The 27181-nt window shown below is 42.3% G+C and overlaps 1 protein-coding gene across 14 annotated transcripts in view; it reads left to right on the forward strand.

Annotated features, from left to right (window-relative positions):
• The window catches only part of LRRFIP1 (LRR binding FLII interacting protein 1), a 283628-nt gene that overhangs the window by 178200 nt on the left and 78247 nt on the right, over positions 1-27181 (forward strand). For 11 of the 14 annotated variants that reach the window (XM_058185786.1, XM_058185795.1, XM_058185686.1 and 8 more), the window contains 5 exons: positions 9036-9161; positions 12308-12379; positions 15668-15838; positions 16385-16477; positions 19009-19101. In XM_058185786.1, coding sequence (XP_058041769.1) covers positions 9036-9161; positions 12308-12379; positions 15668-15838; positions 16385-16477; positions 19009-19101 — 555 coding nt within the window. The remainder of the gene's footprint in view (positions 1-9035; positions 9162-12307; positions 12380-15667; positions 15839-16384; positions 16478-19008; positions 19102-27181) is intronic. The other 3 variants (XM_058185695.1, XM_058185768.1, XM_058185704.1) reach the window with 2 other exon arrangements.

Here is a 27181-nt window from a genome sequence, read left to right on the forward strand (position 1 = left end):
CTGTCATTTGCACCTCTATAACTGTCTGGTTCGGTTCTGCAACCCAACAAGAAAAACACAGACTTCAGAGGATAATTAGAACTGCAGAAAAAATAATTGCTACTAACCTGCCTTCCACTGAGGACCTGTATACTGCACGAATCAAGAAGAGGGCCGTGAAAATATTTACAGACCCCTCGCATCCTGGACATAAACTGTTTCAACTCCTACCCTCAAAACGACGCTATAGAGCACTGCACACCAGAACAACTAGACACAAGAACAGTTTTTTCCCAAAGGCCATCACTCTGCTAAACAAATAATTCCTTCAACACTTTCAAACTATTTACTGAATCTGCACTACTATTAATCTTCTCATAGTTTCCATCACCAATCTCTTTCCATTTATGACTGTATGACTATAACTTGTTGCTGGCAATCCTTATGATTTATATTGATATATTGACCATCAATTGTATTGTACATGTTGTACCTTGATGAACGTATCTTTTCTTTTATGTACACTGAGAGGATATGCACCAAGACAAATTCCTTGTGTGTCCAATCACACTTGGCCAATAAAAATTCTATTCTATTCTATTCTATTCTATTCTAAATATACATAATCATAATCTTTCAACTTCTAACATTTGTGTAAACATTGTAGTTATAATATATTCTATTATATATCAGTATGCATAATACTATTTTCCCAATTTCTACTTTCTATCTCTTAATAACTTAGCCACAATATTAAGAAGTATTCTATATCTATCCATTATCTCTTGCCCTTTTTAGAATTTCAAATCTTATTGACTTTTTGGTAAATCTTTCATGTTTCTCTCTTGTGATCTTGTATTTCCTTACATCACATTTATTTAATATAAGTATTTCATCTGCCTCAACACCTATTTCTTGCTGTTGGATCTTTATAGCATCCATTCGTAATTTTTTCATGACTTTTGGGAGATCTTTCTCTTTATTCTCTTCTATATTTTGAGCTCTTAAAAAGTAATCTATCTATATCATTTTAAGAATTATTACTATCTCTTCTATATCTTTATCCGCTTGTATCATTTTTTATTTATCTCCTCTATTCTTTCCTCAGCTCCTTCTGATTTCTTCTCTATTTTCTGAGTTTTTTGTTCAGTTTTTATTATCATTTGCTGGGGGTTTTCTAGTCTTACATCTGTATCCTGCATCAGTTCCATCATCTCCCTATGATTCCTTGTCATATATTCCTGAATACATTGAAACATCAATAATATTTCTTTATGAACTGTATTTATGAAAGTTACTCAATATTCCACCGAGATTTCAATATCCCAATTGCCCAGAAACACCAGTATTAGTAAAGTTTACTTAGTCCCAAGACTGTCCTCCAAATCCCCCAAATTTATAGTCCTTAAAATTTTCCAATTTGCACCCTCAAAATAAAATTATCCAAATTTTTAAGTCTTGTTTAATTTTTCTTCTTTCATTGCGTAGAGTGTTCTATCAAATAGTATTAATAATCCAGATTCACCCACCAGATTTCCCCAAATCTCTTTAATCCACAGAATCAAGTGTTCAGTTTCAAGAACAAATCTTCAAAAAGCTCACTAAATACTTTCAAGAAGCCAAAATGCCAGTAGATATGGAACCAAAATAAAGAGGCCTTCTAGGTGTTGTTTGCCTTTCACTATTTCCAGTCTTCTCCTACTTGTTTTTCTTCTGTTATCAATCAATCCTCACTTGCCAAGGTCTTTTCCCACCGTGTACTGGTATAATATCTTCTTTCACCAGTAGGTGGCACTCCCATTCTATGTTTCACCATTAAACAAAGCAAAGATAGAACAGCTATCAAAAAGATCAAAGAGAAAAAAAGAAGAAAAAAAAAATTTCCTTATACAATTTCCAGTAATCAGAAAGTGTTACCCACAAATTAAGTCAGTTTTCATACTACTACAAGTTCCAGTCCAGGCTTTCTATATTTTAAAGCTTCATAGTCTTACATTAAAAGTTTGTTTCATTTTTGGGTCTATAATCTTTCTTTGTGTCTTGCCGCTTGCCGCTTCCTTACTGTTTAGAGAGTCTTTTTTAAAAGAACTCTTTTATTTGCATTTAAATCTCTAATATAGAAGTTGAAAGTTATCTCACCCAGTTCCAATCCTCTGTCCACAAACCACTCCAGCTCATAATCTTCTTGTCCCAGTTGTCACAGCTTTGGTCTTGCCAAAGTGGCTGTCGTCTCTGTTGCTAATCAGGGGGGCTTATTTGGATCAACCGAGAAAATTGCTGTTTCCTCGCGATCTAAAGCGTCCCTCCTTTCTTCACCACCCCTCCAGGGTAACTTTGACTCTGTATGGTCTCCTGGCAAGCAGGTATAGGCTGGGTTTTGTGGAACTCTGCTATCCCATATTTGTCCCACTGCAACACCAACCAGTTGAATCCCCCATTGTGTTGTGACTCCAGCCCCCGAACCTGGCCCCATGCCCGAAAATGACTCTGAGAGTGAGGGGGAAGGGCCGGTAAGGCTTACCTTGGGAGCACTGATGCCTTTGGCCCGGCTCCAGGAGCCAGAACCAGACCAGTCGGAGGACGTAATGAGGCCGTCATCCCCTGATTCCGCCCTTCCCCCAGCTACGCCTTCAGGCCCAGCTGATAATAATAATAATCAAGCTTGGATCGACCTGTGCTTCAGAAGATTAGAGAGGCGGTGTCATCAAAGGGAAGGATGGGGCAGGAGCCCCACCCCACAGAATATATAAGGAGCTTTGGGACTGCTCTCATTCCACGGGAAGCAAAAATTAGCTGAACCATTTCAGAGAGAGCTGAAAGTCTTACTCTGTGAGTCATTTGTTTGAACTTTGGCAGGCAGCTGTGATTTCTCTGCCAGGACTGATAAGAGCCGTGAATCCACTGGCTGAAGGCCAGCTCATTGCTCCGAAGTGGGGAAGGAGACAGAACACATTGCTTTTAGGTCAGTAATGGCTAACTTTTTTGCTATCATGTGCCAAAAATGGGGGTCACGCGGGGAGGAGTCGCACGTGTGCGTGCTCACACCCATAGTTCTATGCCCCCCATCCCCCAGGCATGTGGGCGCGACCCCTCCGTGCTCCCCCCACTTTTGGCACACGATGGCACGGTGGGCCCGATAGGCCCATTTTTTGCTCTCTGCAGGCTCCAGAGCCTTTCTAGGGCCCAGAGCCTTTCAGGGGCCTCTGATGGCTCAACAGACTAAAGCAGTCTGTTATTAACACAGCTGCTTGCAATTACTGCAAGTTCAAGTCCCACCAGGCCTAAGGTTGACTTAGCCTTCCATCCTTTATAAGGTAGGTAAAATGAGGACAAAGATTGTTGGGGGCAATAAAGTTGACTTTGTATATAATATACAAATGGATGAAGACTATTGCTTAACACAATGTAAGCCACCCTGAGTCTTCGGAGAAGGGCGGGATATAAATTCAAATTTAAAAAAAACAGCCTTTCCCACCCCCAGGAGGCCCTCCGGAGAATGGAAATGACCCGTTTGGCGACTTCCGGTGGGCCCAGAAGGCCCAAAAATCAGCTGGCCGGCGTGCACATGTGCACCGGAGCTGAGCTCATGTGCCCATGATATGGCTTCCTGTGCCACCTTTGGCACACGTGCCATAGGTTCGCCATCATGGTTCTAGGTCTTGAAGTGGCTTCTTTCCAGGTTTCTCCCTCTCCTTGTTCTCATGAGTTGACATTCTGTACATAGTCCCATGATAGATGAAGATCTCCGGGTAGCTCATTATTGCAGTTCTTAATGTCAAGCCTGCCCCAGCTTGGGCATTTAAGAAAGAAAGAGCCTCGGCTCAATTTGTAGTGAAATGTATATTTTTACTAAAACTAAGTGGTAACAGCGTAAGCAAAGCCAGATCTGAGTTTTCCCGTGTAAACCTGATGATTTTCCCTTCTCTCAGGCCTTCTTCCTTGGTCATCTTGCTAGTGTTCAATAAGGTTCAAATTAGGTGTTTTGGTTAACAGTTCTAAGGTTTGGTTCCTCTTTGGTGGGTGTTCGCATTCCCTTCCAGGCCAGTGTCCTTCGATTTTTCAACCATTGTCTCTGGTGGGCACTTCTGTTTCCTGTCATACCCCCCTCCCCAGTGGTGAGATTCAAATAATTTAACAACTGGTTCTCTGCTCTAATGACTGGCTGGGTAGGTGTGGCTGGGTGGTCATGTGACTGGGTAGGCAGGGCCAACTTGACGTCACTTATGATGAGGGGCACCTTGCCTGGCCTCTTGTCTCCATGTCTGTCCCCATCTCTCCCCGGCACTCCTTGTCCCACCCAGCCTCGCATTGCGGGATGGCTTGCCTCACTTGGCCCCTCGCCTCAAAGATCTCTCTATTTATTTACTACTACTGAACATCCAAAATGCACTATTTAATCCTATGTATATGTCCCATATATGCCTAGTACATTTTGACACTGTTGATCCCCATTCCCTAGAATGAATTTTTTTAAAAAAATACTGTAGCAGTAAATTTAAACATTACAGATTGCGTATATCCAGTACATATCCAGAGTGACATCTGTGCAGTTGGGTCAAGAGTATCAAAATTGTGGATGCCACCAGGGACATCAAAGTTTTGTGAGTTCTTAGGAGTATATGATGTAAGTGACACATTCAAAAGGACAGGTTTGGATTGCTCAGTTAAGCATGACTTTATCTTATTGATTTCCTCCATGGTCACCCTTGGACATATATTTTTAAGGGGGAGGGCATGGGATGATAGTGCTACAGTGACTTTTATGGGAACTCTTTTAACATGGTTTTTCTCCAGGTGACAGGGATACTTATGATCATGTTATTCCAAGGGTGCAGCTGACTTAGTCAACCAACAATATCAACAATGTGATGAGACTATCTCCTATTATTATACAACCATTCCTACTTTTCTGTACATTTATTTTATTACGTATTCTATTGCTGTTTTAAATTTGCTAGAAGTACAACCATAAATAGCATAAAAACAGTATAACAAGAAGTTAGAAAATAAAACAAATTTAACATTGTACAAATGAAGGAAAACAAAAATTTTAACCATTCAGTTTTATCATTTAAATCACATTTCCACCTTCAGAACATCAGGTCTTTTTGACTAAAGATCACCATATTTTAAAGTCATTATGAATCAAGCATTATACAAATTAAATATAATATTTTAATAAAATATATCTTAAATGCTGTAGTTACTTTAAGTGATAAAGATGACTCCCCTAATTTTTGAGCCATTTTATTCATGTATTTCCTCTCACAATGTCTTGGAATAAGACTACATTTATTGTTTAATACTATTTTATTTATTATTCCTCTACTTGCTGTAGTTTTATTCTGTTTTTCAAACAATTGTCCCCCAGCACTTGTTACATTTGTGGAAACACCGACATACACACATACACAAAGATACATAGATAGCCAGAACATTAGTTTTAAGTGTGAAAACCAAACTTTTAAAAAATAACCATGTTGTACCAACACAAGCCAAGACTTATATCTGAGTTGAAGTGCACAGGATCTCATAGCATTGATTTTAGGAGCAAAGAGTCACAGGCTGAACAGTTTATCTATAACTGAAAAAGAGCTTCCAAAAGTGATGGCAAGGCAGGAAAAAGGGCCTTTTCAGTTATGGTGTTCCTGCCCTCAGAGTAACTGAACTGCTTTTGTAATTGTCCTTTGAGAGCAAATTCTTTTTATTTTCTCAGGATTTTTACTTTTATAGCATTCTTAAGCTTTGACTGTTATTTTTATTTTCTGTTTTCTTGTTTATACTAAAGAATAAATCATTTGTGTAATTGGTTTTATTTGTGTGCTACCCAGTCATTTCGAGTGAGAGTAAATAGGTAGGTAGGTAGGTAGGCAGGCAGGCAGACAGATGTGTGTCAGAGAGAGACAGGTGGGCTGGGAACTTCAAGCCAGGCACCCCCACCCCCACAGCCCCCGCCTCGCCCGCCCCCGCCAGCAGCTCTGGGTTGGACAATGGTTTGGCTTCCTTGCTTTGCCACAACCTCCAATCCCCACCTGCCCTTCCCTTCCCTTCCTCATGCGGCTGGTGGCAGAGAGAAAGGCGAGCCAGGGCTGAGCCACCGCCAATTGACCCTCTCCCCCAGCCCACATCTCACCCTCCGCCTGGACTCTCCACAACTGCTGGGCCTCACCTGCCACAGCTGTCAACAGGCAGAGGGAAGCCAGGGACCGCATGGCTGTGCCGGCTGCATCACTCCTCCGCCAGGCAGCCCTGCCCATCTGCCAGCCCACAGCCTTTAGTCGAGTGGCGGGGGAGGGAGATCCACTCCAGGCCCGTCACGCTTGGCCAAAGGATAAGGGCAGCCAGGGAAAGGCCAGCTGGCAGAGGGGTGATGAGGGTGGCACAGCCTTGTGGTCCCTGGCCACTCCCCTGCCTGCTGCCTGCTGGCAGCCACGACAGATGAGGCACCTCCTCCCCAGGTCCCTGTTCGTTTCCACCACCACCACCACCGCGACAGCCAGACAAACATGAGGAATGGCTGGGAGGAGAGGGGCAAGGTGGGGCCAGTCAATGGTGGGATTAACCAGTTCGCCGAACAGAAAAAGTTAGCTACTGGTTCGGGCGAACTGGCTGAATCCCACCACTGCCCCTCCTTATATCATCCTATCTCTGCTCCCCATTCTTTTTTTTTTAATTGAAAAAGTTTTTACAAAAAAAAGCTTTTTCGCCCCCCCCCTTTTCCCCCTCCACCCTCCACCCTCCCTTCAAAAAGCCCTCCCCCACAACTTTCCAGAACAAACACAAGGTATAGTTAAAAATAAAACAAGCATATGCTAAAATTTTTTCCTCCTAACTCAGTTATACTCCTGCAATTCTCATCAAATCTTAACCTCCCCATAACAATCAGAAATAATACATCCTAGTCATTCAAAGGCAGTCTGATATCTCTTAGTCTGATATCTATTTTGAATATAATCAATCCATTTTTTCCATTCATTCAAATATCTTTCTTGTGTATTGTCTTTCAGAAAGGCTGAGATTTTTGCTATCTCAGCCAAATTAGCAACTTTCAATATCCATTCTTCTATTGTAGGTAGTTCTTTTTTCTTCCAATACTGTCCTATCAGTAGTCTTGCCTCTGTTACTAAATTTAAAATCAATTTAGTCTCAATTACTGTACAGTCCATAATAATTCCCAGTAAAAAAAATTGCGGCAGGAACTTTTATCTTCTTTTTCAAAACATTTTGTATAATCCACCAAATTCTTATCCAAAAAGCCTTAATGTTCTTGCAAGTCTCCCAAATATGAAAATATGTAGCATCATCACAATTACATCTCCAACATTTTGCTTGCATATCTGGATACATACACAATAGTTTCTTAGGATCTAAATGCATCTATAAAACATTTTATAAAAATTTTCCCTTAAATTCTGTGCCTGCGTAAATTTAACATTTCTAATCCAAATTTTTTCCCAAGTTTCCAATAATATTGGCTCCTGAAAATTTTGTGCCCACTTTATCATACAGTCCTTTACCAAATCCCTTTCAGAGTCTATTTCAAGTAACACATAATACAATCTCTTTATATGCTCCTGAGAGCCTCCACTCCAATCTACATATCTCTTTGTACTCCTTATATCTAGTGGTAGATAGTATGGGATTGTATTTCTAATGTACATAGCTATTGGATTCAAGTTAAGTTAGAGAGAGCCCTTTAAGAGTGTCGGTCTGACATAATTAAAGGTGGGAGGGGAGATTGCTATTTTGAATTCAACAGGAATGTTTGGCGCGAACTGTAACGGACATTGCATTCCTGATATGATTGACAACCAGAGGCCTGCGGAAGAAGATTACCACGGGACCCCAGGAAGGAGCTGGCATTGGACCAGACCTGATGACCTTTTGGGAAAGGGGAGGGAGGAATAGGGTGATGCAGATTGTTAGCCATATTTTGTCTCAGATTCAACTTTCCACCGCTAAACGCAGCTGCTATCCCGATGTATCTAGTAAAAGTACTTTTCTTTATTTGCAAATGAAGTCAAGGTGTATTTCTTTCCTAGATATAATCAGAGGCAGCCTGACAGATTTCTAATTTGCTTTACCAAATTTTCCTCATTCTGCACTATACCAATTTTCTGATCTTCCTTCCATCTAGCACGTAATTGCCCATATTGAAACCAAGTATAATTTTTCCCTTCTTCTTTTAATAAGTGCAGAGATTTTAATTGCAAACTACCTCTTTCAGTATACAAAAGATCTTTATATGTAATCATTTCCTGTTTATGTTCTATATTTATATTCTCTATTGTATGTCTGGGACTTGCCCACATAAGAACCTTATAATCTGCTCCCCATTCTTTATAGCCTGTTGCTATCAAAGCAAAGTAGGGCTGAAGTGGCTTGATGACAGATCTGTTCGTTGACTGCCTCTGGGAGCTATTTAGGGCTTTCCTTTAAGTCCTAGCTGGGACATTCAGGCAGCCAACAAACAACAAAACAGTTTTTCAAGGACCAGCATCTCTCATTTGTCACACATGTGCTGTAGCTGGCTAAAGTTTGGGAGCTGATTTTTTTTATGCAGAAAGCTATGAAAAACTAGGGAAAAGGTCCTTTTTTGTCCCAGAAAGGCTTCACCTTCACCTCCACCTTCACAGGAGGACAGATTTAGGAAAGGCATGCATGCACAGTTTTCCTTCCCCATTGTTTCTTGCTGGCAAGTCAGTTGTGCAGTGGGTCAGCATGCAAGGCACAGAAGAGAGGGGAAGCAGAGCCTGGGGTATCTTGGGGTTGGGGAGACCTTGGGAGGCCTGGGACAGATGGGCCTATGCCTCACCTCCACTTCCCAGGATCTCCCCCACCTCTGAACTTTACTTAATGACCTGTACATTTGTTTAACTAATATACTGGGGAGAGCAGGGATGGCTGGTAGTTACGTGAGGCAAATTTATTTAACATTGTTCCAACTTTCAATGGGAAGGCATAATTATGGTTATAACTCAAGGACTATCTGCAAAAATTTATAATAAACTGTCTCGTAAACATCACTTATATAATGTGTGTGTGTATAATTGCAGGGAATCCGAACTACATCAAGCTTGTCAGCAGCTACCCTAGCCTCCCTAGGTGGAACCTCTTCTCGCCGAGGCAGTGGGGATACTTCTATCTCAATTGATATGGAAGCATCTATTAGAGAAATGAAGGTAAGGTAAGGTTAATGCTGAAAAGCTTTGTTTGGTTTCCCAATGCAGGATCTGATCACAATTTGGGGTCTGTCCCATATAAAAGTGAGGTCTAAACACAGTAAAGAAGAGTCATATCATACTTTCCCTAGCTTAGAAACATAGAATCATAAAGCTGGAAGGGTCTTCTGGTGCAACCCCAGCTCAAGGCAGGACCTTATAGAATCCTGAATTGTCCAGTCAATACTTAAAAACCTGCAGCAATGGAGCACTCACAACTCTGGGATGCAAGCTGTTCCATTAATTAATTGTTCTCACTGTCAGGAAATTTCTCTTTAATTCTACCCATTGCTTCTTGTCCTGCCCTTGGTGTTTTGGAGAATAAGTTGACCACCCTCTTTCTCTGTGTAGTCCCTCAAGTACAGAAAAACAGTTATCAGGTCACCATTAATCCTTCTGTTTGATAGCTAGATTTACCTAACTCCCTTAGCTGTTCATCATAAGCTTTAGCCTCCAGACCCCTTATTGTATTTGTTGCTCTTCTCTGCATACTTTCTATGGGCTCAACATATTTGTTGGATTGTGGAAACTAGAACTGACTGCAATATTCAAAGTGTGGCCTTGTTAGTGCGGTATAAAATGGTACTATCATTTCTCGTTATCTTGATACTATTCCTCTGTTGACCCATTGGTTTTTTTATAGCTGCAGCACACTCTTGATTTATATGGTGGTCCAGCAGGACACCTAGATCCCTCTCACAGATACTATTGGTTGAGCCAGATGCTGCCAATTCTACATCTATATATTTGGTTTTTCTGCCTAAGTGCAGGAAATTATTTTTCTCATCATCACTGAACTGCAATTTGTTGGATAGGGCCCAGTGCTCAAGTCTGTCAAGATCCTTCTGAATCTTGAGTCTACCTTCTATCAATTCTTTCTAGCTTGATGTCATTTGCAAATTTGATGAGTTCCCCTTCTGTCCCCTCATCTAGATCATTTATTAAGATGCTGAAGAGCACTGTGACTTAGGCAGAACCTTTTGGTGCCTCACTGCATGCTTCCCTTCATGTAGACATTCCACTGAGGACTACATGCTGGGTGCAGTTGGTCAACCTTGAATCCATCTAGTGTGGTACTTCCTATCCCACCTTATTCTATCTAATCTAGAGGTAGACTGTTGTCTACTTTGTCAAAGCCTTACTGAAATCCATGTATGTTATGTCCACAAGCCTTTCCCTGATCCATTAATTTAGTCACTATCAAAATAAGCAGTAAGATTTGTCTTGCATGATCTGTTTTAACAAACCCATGCTGGCTTCTAGTAATTGCCTCATTCATTTCTAGGTCCTCATGGATCCACCACTTGATTTTCTTTTCCAGTGTTTTCCCAGATATTGATGTCCACTGACTGGCTTATAATTTCTTGGAGATCAGCTCTTTTTCAGTCTTCTCATAGTTCCCCTGTGCTTTGAAAGAATTACAATCATTGGTTCTGAAATGACATGTGCCAGTTCCTTCAGAACCCTGGGATGGGGTCCAAAACCATTGGGTCCAAGTGATTTGTACTCGACTTTGCATTCCTGTTCTATTTGGTATTGCTTTTGATAGGTTGGGCTATTGCTTCCTTTTGCATGAAGACAGATTCAGAGAAGGAATTAAGCAGTTCTGTTATCTCTCTGCTGCTTGTCATCTTCTTGCCACTTGCTCCCATTAGTAGACCTATTGTTACCTTGACTTTCTTCTCCTCCCTTACAAACAACAAGAACTTTTTGTTGTTGTTATTTTACCACTAGTTGCCAATCTTAGCTCATTCTAGGAAGCTTTCCTGACTCCATATTTGTACATTTGGGCTATTTCCTGATGGTCTTTTTTGTCCCTTTTTCTCAGAGAGCTCTTTGTGCAACCACACTAGGTTTTTTTTCTCTATGGTATTATTTCTGTTCAGGCCATTATTATTTCATTTTTCAGAGTTTTTCAAGCATCTTGAACTGTTTTCCCTCTAGGAGTAATTTATATATTTATTAAATTTCTTTGCCACCCTAGTATCAGAAGAACTTTGGGTGGGTTAAAACATTAAATATTTCTAAAACAATTGTTGTGTCTGTGCCCCCCGAGCCGGGCCTCCTGCCAGAAAGTGACTTGGAAAGTGAGGGGGAAGGGCCGTCAGGACTTACCTCGGGAGCACCGGCTTCCATGGCTCAGCTCCAGGAGCCAGAGGCAGGCCAGGTGGAAGAGATAATGAGGCCTCCATCCCTTGACTCTTTCCCCCCCCAGGCCACACCTCCAGACCCAGCTGATGGCAATCTGGCCTGGCTGGACCCTAGCTTTCGTAGGCAGGAGAGGCGGAAACAACAGAAGCAGGGGTGGGGCAGACCTAGGAAGTGCTGAGTCATGGAGCCACACCCCACAGGATATAAAGGCAGCAAGAGCTGCTGTGCTCTTCGTAGCAGGCAAATTAACTGCTTAACTAAGAGCTGAAGTTTGTTCCTGGGTGACTCATCGGCATCGAGGGAGATAACAGAGACACTTGGCAGACACTCGCTAGTGTACTCCAGAGCTGATAGTGCCGGCTAATTAAGCCATTGCTCGGACGGAGGCGAAGGGGGACAGAACAACAATACAAATGGAAATCACATTCAAAATAAAGTTATAGTTAAAAGATGTGGAGGGAGGGAACAGGATGTCTGGGGGAAAAGGTGGGTTGCCTTTTTATTCATCAACCATCTCCAGTATGATGCTTCCCTATTGGGGCCCCAAGTATCTCCTAGAACTTGGATTTGATGCTCTTGCAGAAGAACGGTGGCAGCCAATCAGGCAGTAAGATGTTGCAAAGGGCAGGAACCAAATTAGAGAAGTTCCTTCTCCTGAATCCCGCCAGCTGGAATTCCTTGACTGATGGGCCCCACAGCATGCTTCCTCTCGCAGTGTGGATGGTGCAGACCACTCCTGGTGAGATGAGATGGTTCCTCAGATTTCCTGGACCCATGCTATGAAAAGTTTTAAATCAACACCTTAAATTGCACCCGGAAGCAGACGAGTGCAGCTTGTGGAGCAGAGGCATAAATTACTAATAAAATAATAAAGCATTGAATGTTTTTGTAAAGTCCTCTTTATTACAGAGTTTTCCATTGTTTTATTTTTCATGATGTTTTACAATTTTCTTCAGGATATCAGTGAGTTAAAGGATGAAATTGGGACTGTAGAAGCAAAATACATGCAGAGGTTGAAACAAATGAAGGTACAAGTTTATTAAAAAAAAATAGATGTGCAGATCTAGCTGATTTAGCACGGGTGTCAAACTCAATTTTATTGAGGGCTAGATCAGCAATGTGGTTGTCCTCCGTGGACTGGGGGTGTGTGTGTGGCCAAGGGAAGGGGCATGGCCAGAGTGGTCGCAACCGACTGAGCATGGCCAGAGGACATGGCCCACTTGATGTCACTTGGGTGGGTGGGTGGTGCCTGTGGGTTTGGACAAGGCTGGGGAGGGAATCCAGGGATCTCCGATGGATAGGGCGCTGTTCTGCAGGATAAGATGAGGCGAGGCATGGCAAGGGGCAGAGCAGCTACAGCCAGAAACCCATCAGCTACCATGCGCTCACTGCCCTTTGTCAGCAGGGGGAGGGGATGGTTTCCGGCTGTAGACGCAGCCTGCCAGCCCCTCAGTTGACACACGCTATGGCTCCACAGCCTACTGCCAGCACAACACCAGGCTGGCTGTCCAAGAAGAGGCAGTGGGAAGATACGTGATGTAGTCATCTTCTCAACCTACTCCTCAACCCGCTTGCAGGTCTTGCCCTGGGCCTGTGCGTGGAGTATGTTCCCCTCGTACACCCGACTGCAGTGGCGGATGCATGAGAGGGGCACTTCAGCAGCAGTCACTGCAGAAAGCGGGGGAGGGCACAGCATTTCCCCGTCCGCTACGAGACACTACATGCGGAGCCCGGCCAGGCTTCCCCAAAGTGGGTTGTGGGACGGGATAGGAAGCAGCGCCCATCCCAAGCCTGGAGGAAGAGGGCCTTTGAGCCCCAGGCACTGGTTCAGGCAGCACCCTGCCAACTTGCCAGCTTCCCTTCGGAGGGAAGTCCCGCTACCCCCGAGCTGCACCTTCCAAGGAATTTGGCTGCAATCCTCAGCTCGGAATGGAGATGCAGCAGGGGTGGGCTGCAAGACAGAAGGCTGCCTTCAGTCCAGGGAAGGACTACAGCTTCAGGGGCTCCGTCTCTGAAAGCGCTCTGGATCTGATGCCTCGCAGGGCAGGGCGGAGCTCAGTTTTTGTTGCCAAGCAGCCCCGGGGAAGAGGTGCGTCATTGGGGATCTCTACCCCTCTGCTCAGCAGACCAGCAGAAGGCAGCAAAGTGGCCAGCTAGAAAGAAGCCATGGCTGCCCAGGCCCAGCAGAGATGGGGGGTAGGCACGCCATCCCGGCTGGGCTTGGGCAGCCATAGCGCAGATGCGGATCGAGCTTTTCCCACTCACGGTGGCCGCCTTTTGCCTGCTGGGAATGGACATGCTTTTATCACTTCTACTCGGCCTTTCTAGCTGGCCGCTTTGCCTCCTTCGGGCTGGATGGACCTGGTGCTCCGGGCGGCAACAGCAGGAGCCTAATGGACCTGCGTGAGCTGCTAGCGGCCTCAGTAGTGCCAAAGTGCATTGGATGTGCGAAGGGAACGCACTCCACCTATGGCCAAGGGCAAGACCCTCAAGGGGGCAAAGGAGATGACCAGTGGCGACCTTCTCTCCAACTGCAAACCAAAAGAGATGGGACAGAGTAGGCAGCCACCGCCCCAAACCCTCCTCACCTTGTCTTCACCCGCAGCAGCAGCAGTAGCTGAAGGCAGAGACACAGGGTAGAGGCAAGTGGTCAGGCCTGCTGGATGTGCCAGGCAGCCACCTGCCCTGCCCCAGCCACATGGGATGGAACAGGCGCATCCGATGGTCCGCATGACGTGCCTCTCCTCCACTCTACCTACTGCTAGTGCTGCCGCCAACATGCCTGTTTCTTGGAGGGCTAGCTGCGGAGTCTATGCTGCTGGACACCTCCCCTTCTCTCCCCCCACCCCCGCCGCATGCACACACACACACACACACACACACACACACACACACACACACCTGAAAGGGCGGCTGTCCTGGAAATGGTAAGGGGCTGGCCAGCGTTGCTTCAGTCCTGCCCATCCTATCCTGGTGGGAGCGTGTGTCACTTTGGCCCAGCCCATGTCATCCTGGCAGGCAAGCGTGCGCCCGCACAGATCCTGGCCCACTCCATCTGGTGGGTGCGTGGGTGCCTGCCTTCGGTGCTCAAGTGCACCTGCCGGGATGGCATGGGCTAGCCTGTGAATGTGTGTGGCCACTGCCTTCTGTGCGCACACATGCCTCCAGGATGGCATGGGATGGGCCTTTGCGCGCATGCACCTGCCACCTCCTGCACTCATGCGCACCCACTGGGCTAGGTTGGGCCAGGCTGAAGTGATGCGGGCCAGACTCTTACTATTTCCAGGACGGCCACGTTAGCTGGATCTGACCACGTCGCAGGCCTTGAATTTGACACCCCTATGATTTAGCTTCCAGTTATGAAAAAAGATCTGGGTTGAATTTAATCTGCATGCCTTGTTTTGAGAATTTTGCATACTTTGCAGTGTCTGAATAAACTCTAATTGTTCGATTTTGGGCAATATACATTTTGTATATTGTACCATGTATCTAACAGTGTCAAAAACATAACAAATTATTAGATTTTTTGTTTTGCATATTTGCTACTTTGGAGTATATATTTAATATGAATATTGTTAGCTTTGGAAGCCATATTAGGCCGGAGGCTTCCACGCTGCCACTTTCCCATGTGTGGGAAAGTAGGAGGGGGGATTTGGTAGAAGAGGCCATTAGACATAACATTCTTCCTGCTGGTCAAGGTCAGGCCGAGCCTACATCTGGAGAAGGAGTGGTTGTAGTGATGTCTCGAGATGGGACGGTTGGCAATTGGAGCATGTGATCGGCAGAGGGGTCAAGGGGGTGGTGATTTTGGAGTTTGTCTTACTGAGGAAAAACCCATATCCCCAGATTCAGAGTTTATCCAGTTGTGCCAGTTTACCTATGCTAGTAAAAGAACTTTGAAAGATGTTTGCTTCGGAGTATTTTCTGCAGGAGGGGGTTTTCTGGAACGCTGACAAATATATTTTGAAAATATATAGTTCAGAGGATTTAGGGTTTTTTTCTTTAAAAAAAAGTGCATTTGTAAACGTAAGTGAACGTCAAGAATACTTCACTAAGTTCAATCACTCAATTCAATTATGTTGTATTTTAAATGTCTAATATGCTAAGATATCCTTGAAATTCAGTTGGCATGATTAGTTTGTGAGTGTACAAATGCTGATTCTAGTTTAGTTAATTCTGATACTTCTGTGGCAAACTCAAACAAATAGCATACTTTGCAAGAAAGTTTATCCATCTTGCCTGTGATACTACACCTATAAGATTTACACCCGATAAATGAATTCAAAATATTCCTTTGAATTTTCCTTTATCTTTAGGACTCTTCGGCTGAAGTTGAAGAAAAATATAAGAAAGCTATGGTTTCAAATGCTCAATTGGATAATGAGAAAACGAATTTTATATACCAAGTAGAAACCCTACAGGATGCATTATTGGAACTAGAAGAGCAGCTTGCAGAATCTAAGAGGCAATTTGAAGAGAAAAGCAAAGTAAGTAGTAATAAGTCTTCGTAGTGTCTTTATCAGCTGTATGGTTGAAGAAAACACTCTGAAAGGTCTAGATCAGGGGTGTCCAAACTTGGTCCCTTTAAGACTTTTGGACTTCAACTCCCAGAGTTCCTCAGCCAGCAAAGCTGGCTGAGGAACTCTGGGAGTTGAAGTCCAAAAGTCTTAAAGGGACCAAGTTTGGACACCCCTGGTCTAGATTTTAGGCCACAATTGTTAAAACACTCTTTTCCTAAATGAATATTATATTTGTGGTAATATTGCTGGAACTGTTGACTAAAGGTGATTCATTTCCATTCCCTTATCTGTTTGTTTATCCAGGTAAATCCTGTGAGTATGACCTCACTACATAATAGATTATGTGTAGGCCATGATAGTGACTAGAACATATAGTGACATAAATTCTTGAGTGGCTTAGAATAGAAATCTAATAAAATACATGACTTAGCATATAGATTGAATAAAAAGAAAGCATGCCTGATTAAAAGCATTTTGAATACAGATGCTAATTATAAAATGCTCATTTTGTAGGATTTTGAGAGGGAAAAACATGCTCATGCTATATTACAATTCCAATTCATGGAACTCAAAGAGGCTCTGAAACAAAAAGAAGAACTGCTTGCTGTAAGTACACAACTGCATGTAAATAACAGACTTTTGTCATTATATCAGAACCCACAACCCACGAGTAACAATATTGAGACTGCATGAATAAAATTCACTGACAAAAGTGATATTCCTTGTGAAATTCTTCAACTTTGTTAGTACTTTAAAAATCAAAATGGATGCTCTGAGGAGAGAGAGAGAGAGAGAGAGGAAGAAAGAGAGAGAGGAAGGGAGGGAGAGAGAGAGAGTGAGAAAGGAAAGAAAGAAAGAAAGAAAGAAAGAAAGAAAGAAAGAAAGAAAGAAAGAAAGAAAGAAAGAAAGAAAGAAAGACCCAGCCCAGAAAAGGCAGGCAAGGGAACTGCCCAAACAAGGAAGGAAACCCTCCTGGCTGTAGGAAAAAAATGACAATAGGTGCAAACTAGAAAGTGCAGTGAAAAGTTGGGGTTAGAAAAAGGCTGAATGAGGGGAAGGAAAGAAATGCTCCTAAGGAAAAGATCATCTTGCCTTGCCTTGACTAGTTGTAGGCAAAAATCAGATAAATTAAAGCTACACACACATATCAAAATAAAGTTTAAGACAAAGTTAAAATATACAACAAACTAACATCTATGAGTGAAGTCTAAAACGCAGCCTACATGGAATTATAATCTAGACATTAAAATTATATTTATAATATCTAAAATTACAAAAAAAGTGGTAATATTTATAATTTAAAGCATTACAGTTGCATAAAATGCATTTAGCTAGTAAAAATTTGGCCCATCAGGGTCTGAGAGATCCTCCATGCTTCTGCACAAAACCTATCTACATGTGGTGAAACAAAAGGCAGTTTATCTGGTATAGACTGAATTTGAACAATCAGGATCTACTAATCAAAGGTTAGAATGAATCTGATTCAGGTGTTTATAAAAGGAGCAACAAAGAAGAACATGTTCCACATTTTCCACCTTCCCAGAATCACAGGGCAAAATCTTTCACCCAATGGTACTTTTTAATATTTATATTCAAATTTATATTTGAATTTAAAATTGAAACCACTACTTTTCTGAATAATTGGTTCCACGTTTGAAATGTCTTTCTGCGAATATTTTTTTTCCTAACATTCAGTCAGGACTGCTCTTCTTGTAATTTATTTTTTTATGTTATTCTGGAGCAATGAAAAGTAAATCTACATTTCTTCTGAGTTACATCCTTGTAGATATTTGAGAAATGCTCTCATATGCCCCTCTGTTGGCCTTTCTCAAGGTTAATCACACCTGGTTTCTTTAAACTCTCTTCATATAATTTATTTACTAGTCCTCTAAACATCTTTACATCTTTTCTAATTCCTTTGATTTTTTTTTAAACAGTGGTGTCCAGAGCTCAACACAAGACTCAGGTCCAGACTCTTCAGCAGACTTTTCACCTCTTGCTGAATAGACTGTGTGGTTCATTTCATAAATGTAACTAATTCAATGATTACTAATTTGACTGCATATTCCAATTTCTTTGCTACTCTACAATATCTTGGACATAGTTTTATCTTTGTAGTGTAGGTATATCACAATGCTAAAATACTTTGTTCCTGGTGGATCCTCCTGTTTCTTCTTAATTAGACTCTAAAGGTAAAGGTTCCCCTCGCACATACGTGCTAGTCGTTGCCGACTCTAGGGGGCGGTGCTCATCTCCGTTTCAAAGCCGAAGAGCCAGCGCTGTCCGAAGATGTCTCCGTGGTCATGTGGTTGGCATGACTCAACGCCAAAAGTACACAGAACGCTGTTACCTTCCCACCAAAGGTGGTCCCTATTTTTTCTACTTGCATTTTTTACGTGCTTTCAAAACTGCTAGGTTGGCAGAAGCTGGGACTAGTAACGGGAGCTCACCCCGTTACATGGCAGCACTAGGGATTCGAACTGCCGACCTTTCGATTGACAAGCTCAGCTGTCTTAGCCCCTGAGCCACCGCAACTCTACTATATATTAATTTCTTAGAATATTGTGTTCTGTATAAAACATGGCATTTTTGGTGGATATTAACAAACTATAGTACATATTCAGAGGAGATCAAGCAAGGTCAAGAGGCCTGAAAGACAAAAATTTAGCTTATGGGGAATACTTTGAGATGTTGGTACATTTAGCCCAAAAAGAAAAGAGTAATGAGAGATATGCAGCTGTCTTCAAGTTACATGAAGAGCAGTCATATAGAAGAAGGATAGAATTGTTCAGTTATGTTCCATGACAAAACTGGGTTGCAAAGAGAAAGAGCTCTTCAATAGGTAATTTAATTATTGTTAGCACTTTTATATGTGCTTTATCTCTAATGTATTGTTTTTGGCCATCTGTTGGGGATACTGTAGATACTGGGAAATTGGAAAGTCTGTAGACTATATATTATCTTGAAATATTTTGAGATTTCAGTGTAAATCCATGCATTTGAATGTACGGGTAGACATTTGGCCTTATTTCATGCATCCTTTTATGTAATTGTTCTTTGTGAATGTTGCAACCTTGAACGTTCACCTTCTCAATAACTATCTTCTCTGCTTTCTATCTTCTTCTTTTACATCTCAGGAAATCCGACAACTGCAACAAAAACAAGAGGGTTTTGTCAGGGAAATAACTTATCTTCAGGAGACAATAGAATGGAAAGAAAAAAAAATAGGGGTAGGATTTTTGTAGCATTGTTATTTTTTCCCCCAAATTTTCAATGTTTTAAAGGAAAAAAGTTATACATTCTGAAATAAAATGGATCAGGATCAGAAAAATTTATTGGCCTTCTACAGAACATCAAGCTTGCAGGATAGTTAGGTTACAATCTGTATTTTTACTCAAAGTGAACTGTCAGGTCCTCCCGAATTTTCAACTAGGTTTGATTCCAAAATCCATTTGAATAAATCCAAGGATTAGTTGAGAATGAAACTATTCCTGCAGTTTTATACTACTAAGCAAATAGGTACCAAGGTAAATTTGGTGATGAGAATTCTCACCCAAAAACAGATTTCAGAAGAAAAGCATAGTGCTTCATATAGGCACAGTGTAACTGGGTTGGCCAATTTTATTTGAGAGCCAGTTTTTAGGCACCAGACTAAAAACCAGAATATGGTGAATTTTAGTCCCACCTTAGGCACAAGGTCAGCTGGCTGATCTTAGGCCAATCTCTCTTTCTCTGTCCTAGGAAGCAGTTAAGGGTAAACCACTTCTAACCAAATTGCACTTGCCAGGAGTCAAAAAATAAATGCTAAGTGGCTTCCCATTTTAGGGGATGGGGCAAGGGCTTGGCTGCACTGCTTTTCTATGGCCACACCAGTTCTTTGGTTTGGTTTCCCAATGGACATCCAGATGCCTTTTGGAAACAGCTGAAAACGGAGCTCTTCCAGAGGATTTTTTGGCACAATTCCATAATTTGGCTTTGTTATTTAATTTACTTCTATATTTTTAAATTATTTATAGATCTTTCTATTTGGATATTTTTATTGTTTATTATTTCTATTTTTAAACTGATAAGAATTTGGGACTTTGGTGGTCTAAAATTGTGGTAAATAAATTAAGGGAAAATGGTAGAGTAAGATATGAGTTGTGCAGTTGTAGTTACAAAATGCCTTTGAAAAGAAATGCAGTGATATTTGCATCTTTATATAATATAGGAAATAGCCAGTATAAAAACCAGTTTAGCGGTTAAAAGATAAGGCTAGAAACTGAGCTAGGGTCAGAGATAAGTCTAGAAACAGGCTAAAGTGAAACTTGAGCACAGAGCTACCTGGGTAACCTTGGGCCAGTTACTTTCTCTCAGCCTTAGGAAGAAGGCAATGGCAAACCTTCTTGCCAAGGGAAACTGGCAGTGTCCAAGAATCAGACAAGTATTTTGTGTAGATCGATACTAACTTTATTTTTTAGTCTAAATAAAAGATACATATTGTCTAAAAATTTCAGAAACTCTGGCGAAATTAAAAACAAAATGTATTGAAAATCATTCTATAATTTCTGAAGTTTTAAATAGCCTACATATGTCGATTTGGAAAAAAACATAAGATGCTTCATAATACAATATTGTTTTCCAGACAAAAATTGAACAGAGCTTCATTCCTTCTTTCTTTCTTTCTTTCTTTTTTTTATTGAAAAAGTTTTACAAATTTTTCCCCCTTTCCTCCCTCCCCCCTTTCCTCCCTCCCCCCTCCCTTCCCAAACCCCCCCCCCGACTTCCCGGAACAAACACAAGGTATAGTAAAAATAAAACAAACATATACTAAATTTTTTTCCTTCCTAACTAAATTATAATCCTTCAATTCTCATCAATTCCTAACTTCCCCCAAAACAATCAAAAATAATACATCCTAATCATTCATAGGCAGTCTGATAACTCTTAGTCTGATATCTGTTTTGAATATAGTCAATCCATTTTTTCCATTCACTTAAATATCTTTCTTGCGTATTGTCTTTCAAAAAGGCTGAGATTTTTGCCATCTCAGCCAAATTGGCAACTTTCAATATCCATTCTCCTATTGTAGGTACTTCTTTTTTCTTCCAATACTGTCCTATTAGTAATCTTGCCGCTGTTATTAAATTTAAAATCAACTTAGTCTCAATTACTGTACAGTCTGTGATAATTCCCAGCAAAAAAAACTTGCGGCAGGAACTTTATCTTCTTTTTCAGAACATTTTGTAGAATCCACTAAATTCTTATCCAAAAAGCCTTAATATTTTTACAAGTCCACCAAATATGAAAATATGTAGCATCATCACAATTACATCTCCAACATTTTGCTTGCATATCTGGATATATACATGATAATTTCTTAGGATCTAAATGCCATCTGTAAAACATTTTATAAAAATTTTCCCTTAAATTCTGTGCCTGTGTAAATTTAACATTTCTAACCCAAATTTTTTCCCAAGTTTCCAATAATATTGGCTCCTGAAAATTTTGTGTCCACTTTATCATACAGTCTGTCAGGCTACCTCCGACTATAATTAGGAAAGAATTCACCTTGACTTCATTTGGAATAAAGAAAAGTACTTTTACTATTTACAGTCTTGATAGCAGCCAAGCTAAGTTGGATCTGAGACAAAATATAGCTAACATATCATATCCCCCCAATTGTCCCTCCTCCTCCAGGAGGTCAGGCTGGTCTGGGCCAATGCCAGCTCCTTCTCGGCCCCTCATGGTAATCTTCTTCCACAGGTCTCTAGTTGTCAGTCATCTTAGGAATGCAGTGTCTGTTAGAAAAGCCCGCGCTGATAACACTCAGTCGTTAATCACCCCTCCCCCACTGTTATGTCAGCCGACACTCTTAATAGGCTCCTTTCCCTTACCCTGTACGGTGGTATGATACATCTCATTTCCTTAATAGTTTTATAATACAGAAATAAACATTTCACAATCTATCTACTGATATAATCATTCAAAAGTATACGAAGATTGGAGTGGAGGCTGACATTCGGCCCTCCTGCAACAAGGACGTCAGTCCTAGAAAGAAAAAAGAGAAGTTAGGGTTTGTCAGGATATTTTTTATAGAATTGTGCTATCTTTTCCGACGCACGAACATCTTCTTTGTTCACCCATTCAGCTTGGGATAACGGGAAGTGTTTCCAAGCAATAAGATATTGAATTTTATTTCTATGTTTTCTTGAATCTAAAATTTCTTTTATTTCAAAGTGTTGTTCGCCCTCTATGAGAATTGGTATAGGAGGGGGTGTACGGTTAGGACGGAAAGTAGATGTGTGTTCAGGTTTCAGCAAGCTCACATGGAAAACGGGGTGAATTCTCCTAAGTGTTTTTGGTAAATCTAGTTGTACTGTCACGGGGTTGATGATTTTTACTATGGGGAAAGGTCCCACATATTTGGGTCCAAGTTTCTTAGATTTCTGAGTGGTTTGAAGATATTTGGTGGAAAGATAAACCTTATCGCCCACTTGATATTTGTTCTCAGGGGACCTTTTTTTATCTGCTTGTTTTTTATGCGCACGGTGAGCGTCGATCGCTTGCAGTCATTTTCCATGTGCTTTGTATTTGATCTATCCATTCTGACAAAGAGGAAACAGTAGTTTCTTCCTTTGGGAGTTCGAGATAGGAACAAAATCTTGACCTGAAGCTATTTTAAAGGGAGTAAATCCGTGCTACTATGAATTGAGTTGTTGTAGGCAACTTCAGCAAAAGGTAAGAGGTCTGCCCAATTGTCTTGCTGGTAGTTAACATAACATCGTAGATATTGTTCTAGTACAGAGTTCGAACGTTCACAGCTTCCATTAGTTTGGGGATGATGGGAGGAGCTTAATCCTTGGGCGGAGCCAATGAGTCGTAAAAATTCTTTCCAAAATTGAGAAGTGAATTGAACTCCTCGATCTGAAATGATGCGCTCAGGAACTCCGTGGAGTCTATAAATGTGTTGTACAAACAACCTTGCTAGAGTTTTTGAGGAGGGTATTTTTGAACATGGAATAAAATGGACTTGTTTGGAGAAAAGGTCAGTCACAACCCATATAACAGTATTGCCTGAACTTTCAGGTAATTCCACTATGAAATCCATGGATATTTCTTTCCATGGGGTTCCTGGCCTGGCTACTGTTTGAAGTAGTCCAGGAGGTTTTCCTGGAGGCCTTTTGGATGATGCGCAAATAGGGCAACTTGCTACATATGCTTGAATGTCTTTTTTAAGACTTGGCCACTAAAATTGTCTTTTAAGAAGATGCAAAGTTTTCACAAATCCAAAATGCCCTGCCATTTTGGCATCATGGCATCGTTGTAGGATGGTTTCTCTGAGTGATAGAGGAACATATAGTTTTGTTCCAATCCAAGCTAGTCCATCACGGAGTGTGCATTCATGAGAATGCGCTAAGTACCAGTCATCAGTGTTTAAAGCTTCTTTAAACGACTTGGTCAGTTCATCTGGGAGTGAGGGTTCAGCTTTTGAGTGGCTTCTAGTTATAGCCGGGGCTGCCAACTGTTGCACGGGAAGTATTGGTCGAACCACCTCAGAGCAAGTGCAATTGTATTGGGGCAAACGTGAGAGAGCATCCGCTAAAAAGTTTTTCCCCCCAGGAATGTAATGTAAAGTGAAATTAAAGCGGTTAAAATATTGAGCCCAGTGGGCTTGTTTAGGTGAAAGTTTTCTAGGAGTCTTTAGGGCTTCCAGATTTTTGTGATCAGTCCAAACTTCAAAAGGATGATTTGAACCCTCTAAGAATTGTCTCCAGTCAAGAGCCCAATGAACTGCAAATGCTTCCTTTTCCCAAATAGCCCATCGTCTTTCAGTTTCAGTCAATTTTCGAGAAGTGAAAGCACAGGGTTGTAGTTTACCATCAGCATTGTTTTGGAGTAAAACGGCTCCGACTGCTACATCACTGGCATCAGCTTGTATTACAAAAGGAACATCCATATCAGGGTGTTTTAAAATAGGTTCGGCGGCAAAGAGTCGTTTCAATTTTTCAAAAGCTGCCTGACATTCCATTGTCCATTCGAGAGGTAATGATGGTTTGGGTTTCGTGTCTCCTTTAGTTTTCAAGAGGTTGGTGATTGGTAAAGCAATTTGAGCAAAGGAGGGGATGAAGTGACGGTAGAAATTTGCGGATGCTAAAAAACTTTGCAGTTGCTTTATGGTGCGTGGGGGCCCATTCCAAGACAGCTTTCACTTTTCTGGATCCATTTCTAACCCATCCGCTGAAATGGATACCCTAAGTAGTCTATTTTAGTTTGATGGAAATCACATTTGGATAGCTTACAATACAGTTCTGCAGATAATAACTTTTTGAGAACAGCTCTTACTAGTTTAATATGTTCTTCCATTGTTTCGGTATAGATAAGTATGTCAAGGTAGACAAGAACTCCTTTGAACAAATGCTGATGGAGTATTTCATTTATTAGTTGCATAAAACTGCGGGCACCCCTGCAGTCCAAAAGGTAGTACTCAAACTGGAAACATCCTAGTGGACAGTTGAAAGCGGTTTTCCATTCATCCCCTCCTTTATACGAACTCTGTAGTAGGCTTCGAGGTCCAGTTTGGTGAAGAACTTTCCTTCGCTAAATGTGCTAACATATCTTTCATGCATGGGGTATATGTTTTGGCGCACACTGCGTTTAAATTCCTATAGTCAACTATAAGGCGAAAGGAGCCATCTTTCTTTTCCCGAACATCACTGGCGCAGCCACGAGATCTAGCCGGTTGGATAAAACCCGCTCTAGGTTTTTGTCTATGAATTTACGTAGCTCCCCAATTCCTTTTGGGTCATGGGATAAGCTTTTGGTTTTGGAAGCTTTACCCCGGAAGGATGTCTATGGCACAGTCAATAGGCCTATGGGGAGGAAGAACATCTGATGCTTTCTCACTAAAGACTTCTCGCAAGTCCCAGTATTCCTTGGGTATTCTCTCCTCCCGTCTATCCGTTCGATCATTGCCCCTAACATCCTGGTGCATGGCCACGGTAGATCCCTTGGTTCCCCTTTTCCCTTTTAATGTTTTGGAACGGAAACGAGGGACTCCCGTTCTCCAGTTAATATGGGGTTCCATTTCATAACCATGACAGGCCTAGCAACAGGTTGGTCCATTCCTGGGGCTACTATGAAGTTCAGAATTTCGCGGTGGTCTCCTATTATCATTTCTATGGGTTCTGTTACGAAATGGGCGGGTCCTCCCCCTGCCACAGAGCCATCCAACTGGGCAAACGCTATGGGCCTACTTAGGGTTCTCAATCTTAGTTCCATTTTTTCTACTAGTTCGGGACTGACCATACATCTAGTGCATCCAGAATCGAGTAGTGCTAGCAGTTCCCCCTTATTACCCGAAGAGGGTACATGTAGATTGACTGGAATGTCCAAGGGGCCCCGTGCCCAACTCACCAGAAGGTCTTCATCAGACTCGCCCTCCCCCACTTTTGCCGGTTTACGCGCCTTAGCCGCTGGTTTCACTGGTTCCTTTTCACCACCAGAGGTCGCGCTTGGTATCAACTTAACCCTACAGTCGGCTGCTCGGTGGCCTTCTTTTCCACATCTGTAGCAGACTGAGCGTGGTCTTCCTCCCTCCAATCTAGGGACGTCCCTATAGGTGCCTCCTGGAGAACGGCCAAGGGATGGCCCTCCAGTGCGCTGTCTTCTGCCACGGTCCTTCACTAGTTCGATTTCCATCTCTGCTGCCAGGGTGTACCAGCCATACAGCGTAGTTGGAGAGGCTCGTGCTCGACACAGTTCGTAGAGATCTCCATTCAGACCATCTTTGAAAATGTCCACAAGGGTCACCTCCGACCACCCTCTCATCAAGGGAACTAAATCACTGAACTCCTGGTTATAATCAGCCACCGGTCTCCTCCCTTGCCTGATGGTTTTCATTCGACCTTTGGCCTTTTGCTCTGCCAGGGGTCCTCAAACCTCCTCCTCAGTGCAGTCATAAAATGCTCATAGTTTTGCAGTAAGGGGGAGTGGTTGGTATATAACGACACATACCACGCAGCTGCTCTTCCGGTCAAATTGTGGGTCACAGCTCTCACTTGTGCTGCCTGTGACCAATAATCTTCCCCCCAGTCTATCATGTGGTCATTCACTTTCGCCAGGAACAGTCCCAACTCCTTCGCATTTCCATCAAATTTCTCTGATATGGGGAATTTTGGCTTTTCCTTCCCTCGCAGCCTTGCTTGATCAGCAGGTGGCGACCCCCATCCAATTCAGCTTCCTCTGGGGAGAGGGTTCCCGGCTCTGGCTCTTCAGAAATCTCACCGCCCTGGGAATCACCTCTAGCTGGCCCCTTTGTAATTTCTTCTTCCTCTTCTCCCCCCCCCCTGGAGGACTGAACAGGGGATTCATACCTTTGGCGAGCAGCTTGCCTTACTTTCACTTCACGAAATAGCCGTAGTGCCTCTTCCAACTGGAGGCTGTCTCTGACTTTCTGCTCCTCAGACCACTCGGAAAAAGTGCGTAGTTTCTCCTTTCTCCTTGTAGTTACTCCAGAGGGAGGTTCCTTGAAGTCGGGTAGCCTCCTCTCTTCCAACTGCATTATCTCCAGCTCAGGTTAAAACCGACAGAAGAAATACCTCCGGACGCCTCCCCCAGCTCAGCCGGCAGCTGGCCTTCCATCACATTTTTTCTCTCTCCCACCTCGGTATTGCGATTGCAATCCTGGTTGGTAGACATGATGTGTGAGATCCAACTTAATGTCAGGCTACCTCCGACTATAATTAGGAAAGAATTCACCTTGACTTCATTTGGAATAAAGAAAAGTACTTTTACTATTTACAGTCTTGATAGCAGCCAAGCTAAGTTGGATCTGAGACAAAATATGGCTAACATATCATATCCCCCCAATTGTCCCTCCTCCTCCAGGAGGTCAGGCTGGTCTGGGCCAATGCCAGCTCCTTCTCGGCCCCTCATGGTAATCTTCTTCCACAGGTCTCTAGTTGTCAGTCATCTTAGGAATGCAGTGTCTGTTAGAAAAGCCCGCGCTGATAACACTCAGTCGTTAATCACCCTTCCCCCACTGTTATGTCAGCCGACACTCTTAATAGGCTCCTTTCCCTTACCCTGTACGGTGGTATGATACATCTCATTTCCTTAATAGTTTTATAATACAGAAATAAACATTTCACAATCTATCTACTGATATAATCATTCAAAAGTATACGAAGATTGGAGTGGAGGCTGACACAGTCCTTTACCAAATCCCTTTCAGAATCTATTTCAAGTAACACATTATACAATCTTGTATACACTCGTTGCTCCCATGTAACACCACTCCTGCACAGTCTGCACTGGCTTCCTGTGGTC

This window comes from Ahaetulla prasina, chromosome 1 (assembly GCF_028640845.1).
Source record: "Ahaetulla prasina isolate Xishuangbanna chromosome 1, ASM2864084v1, whole genome shotgun sequence".
Taxonomy (NCBI): Eukaryota; Metazoa; Chordata; class Lepidosauria; order Squamata; family Colubridae; genus Ahaetulla; species Ahaetulla prasina.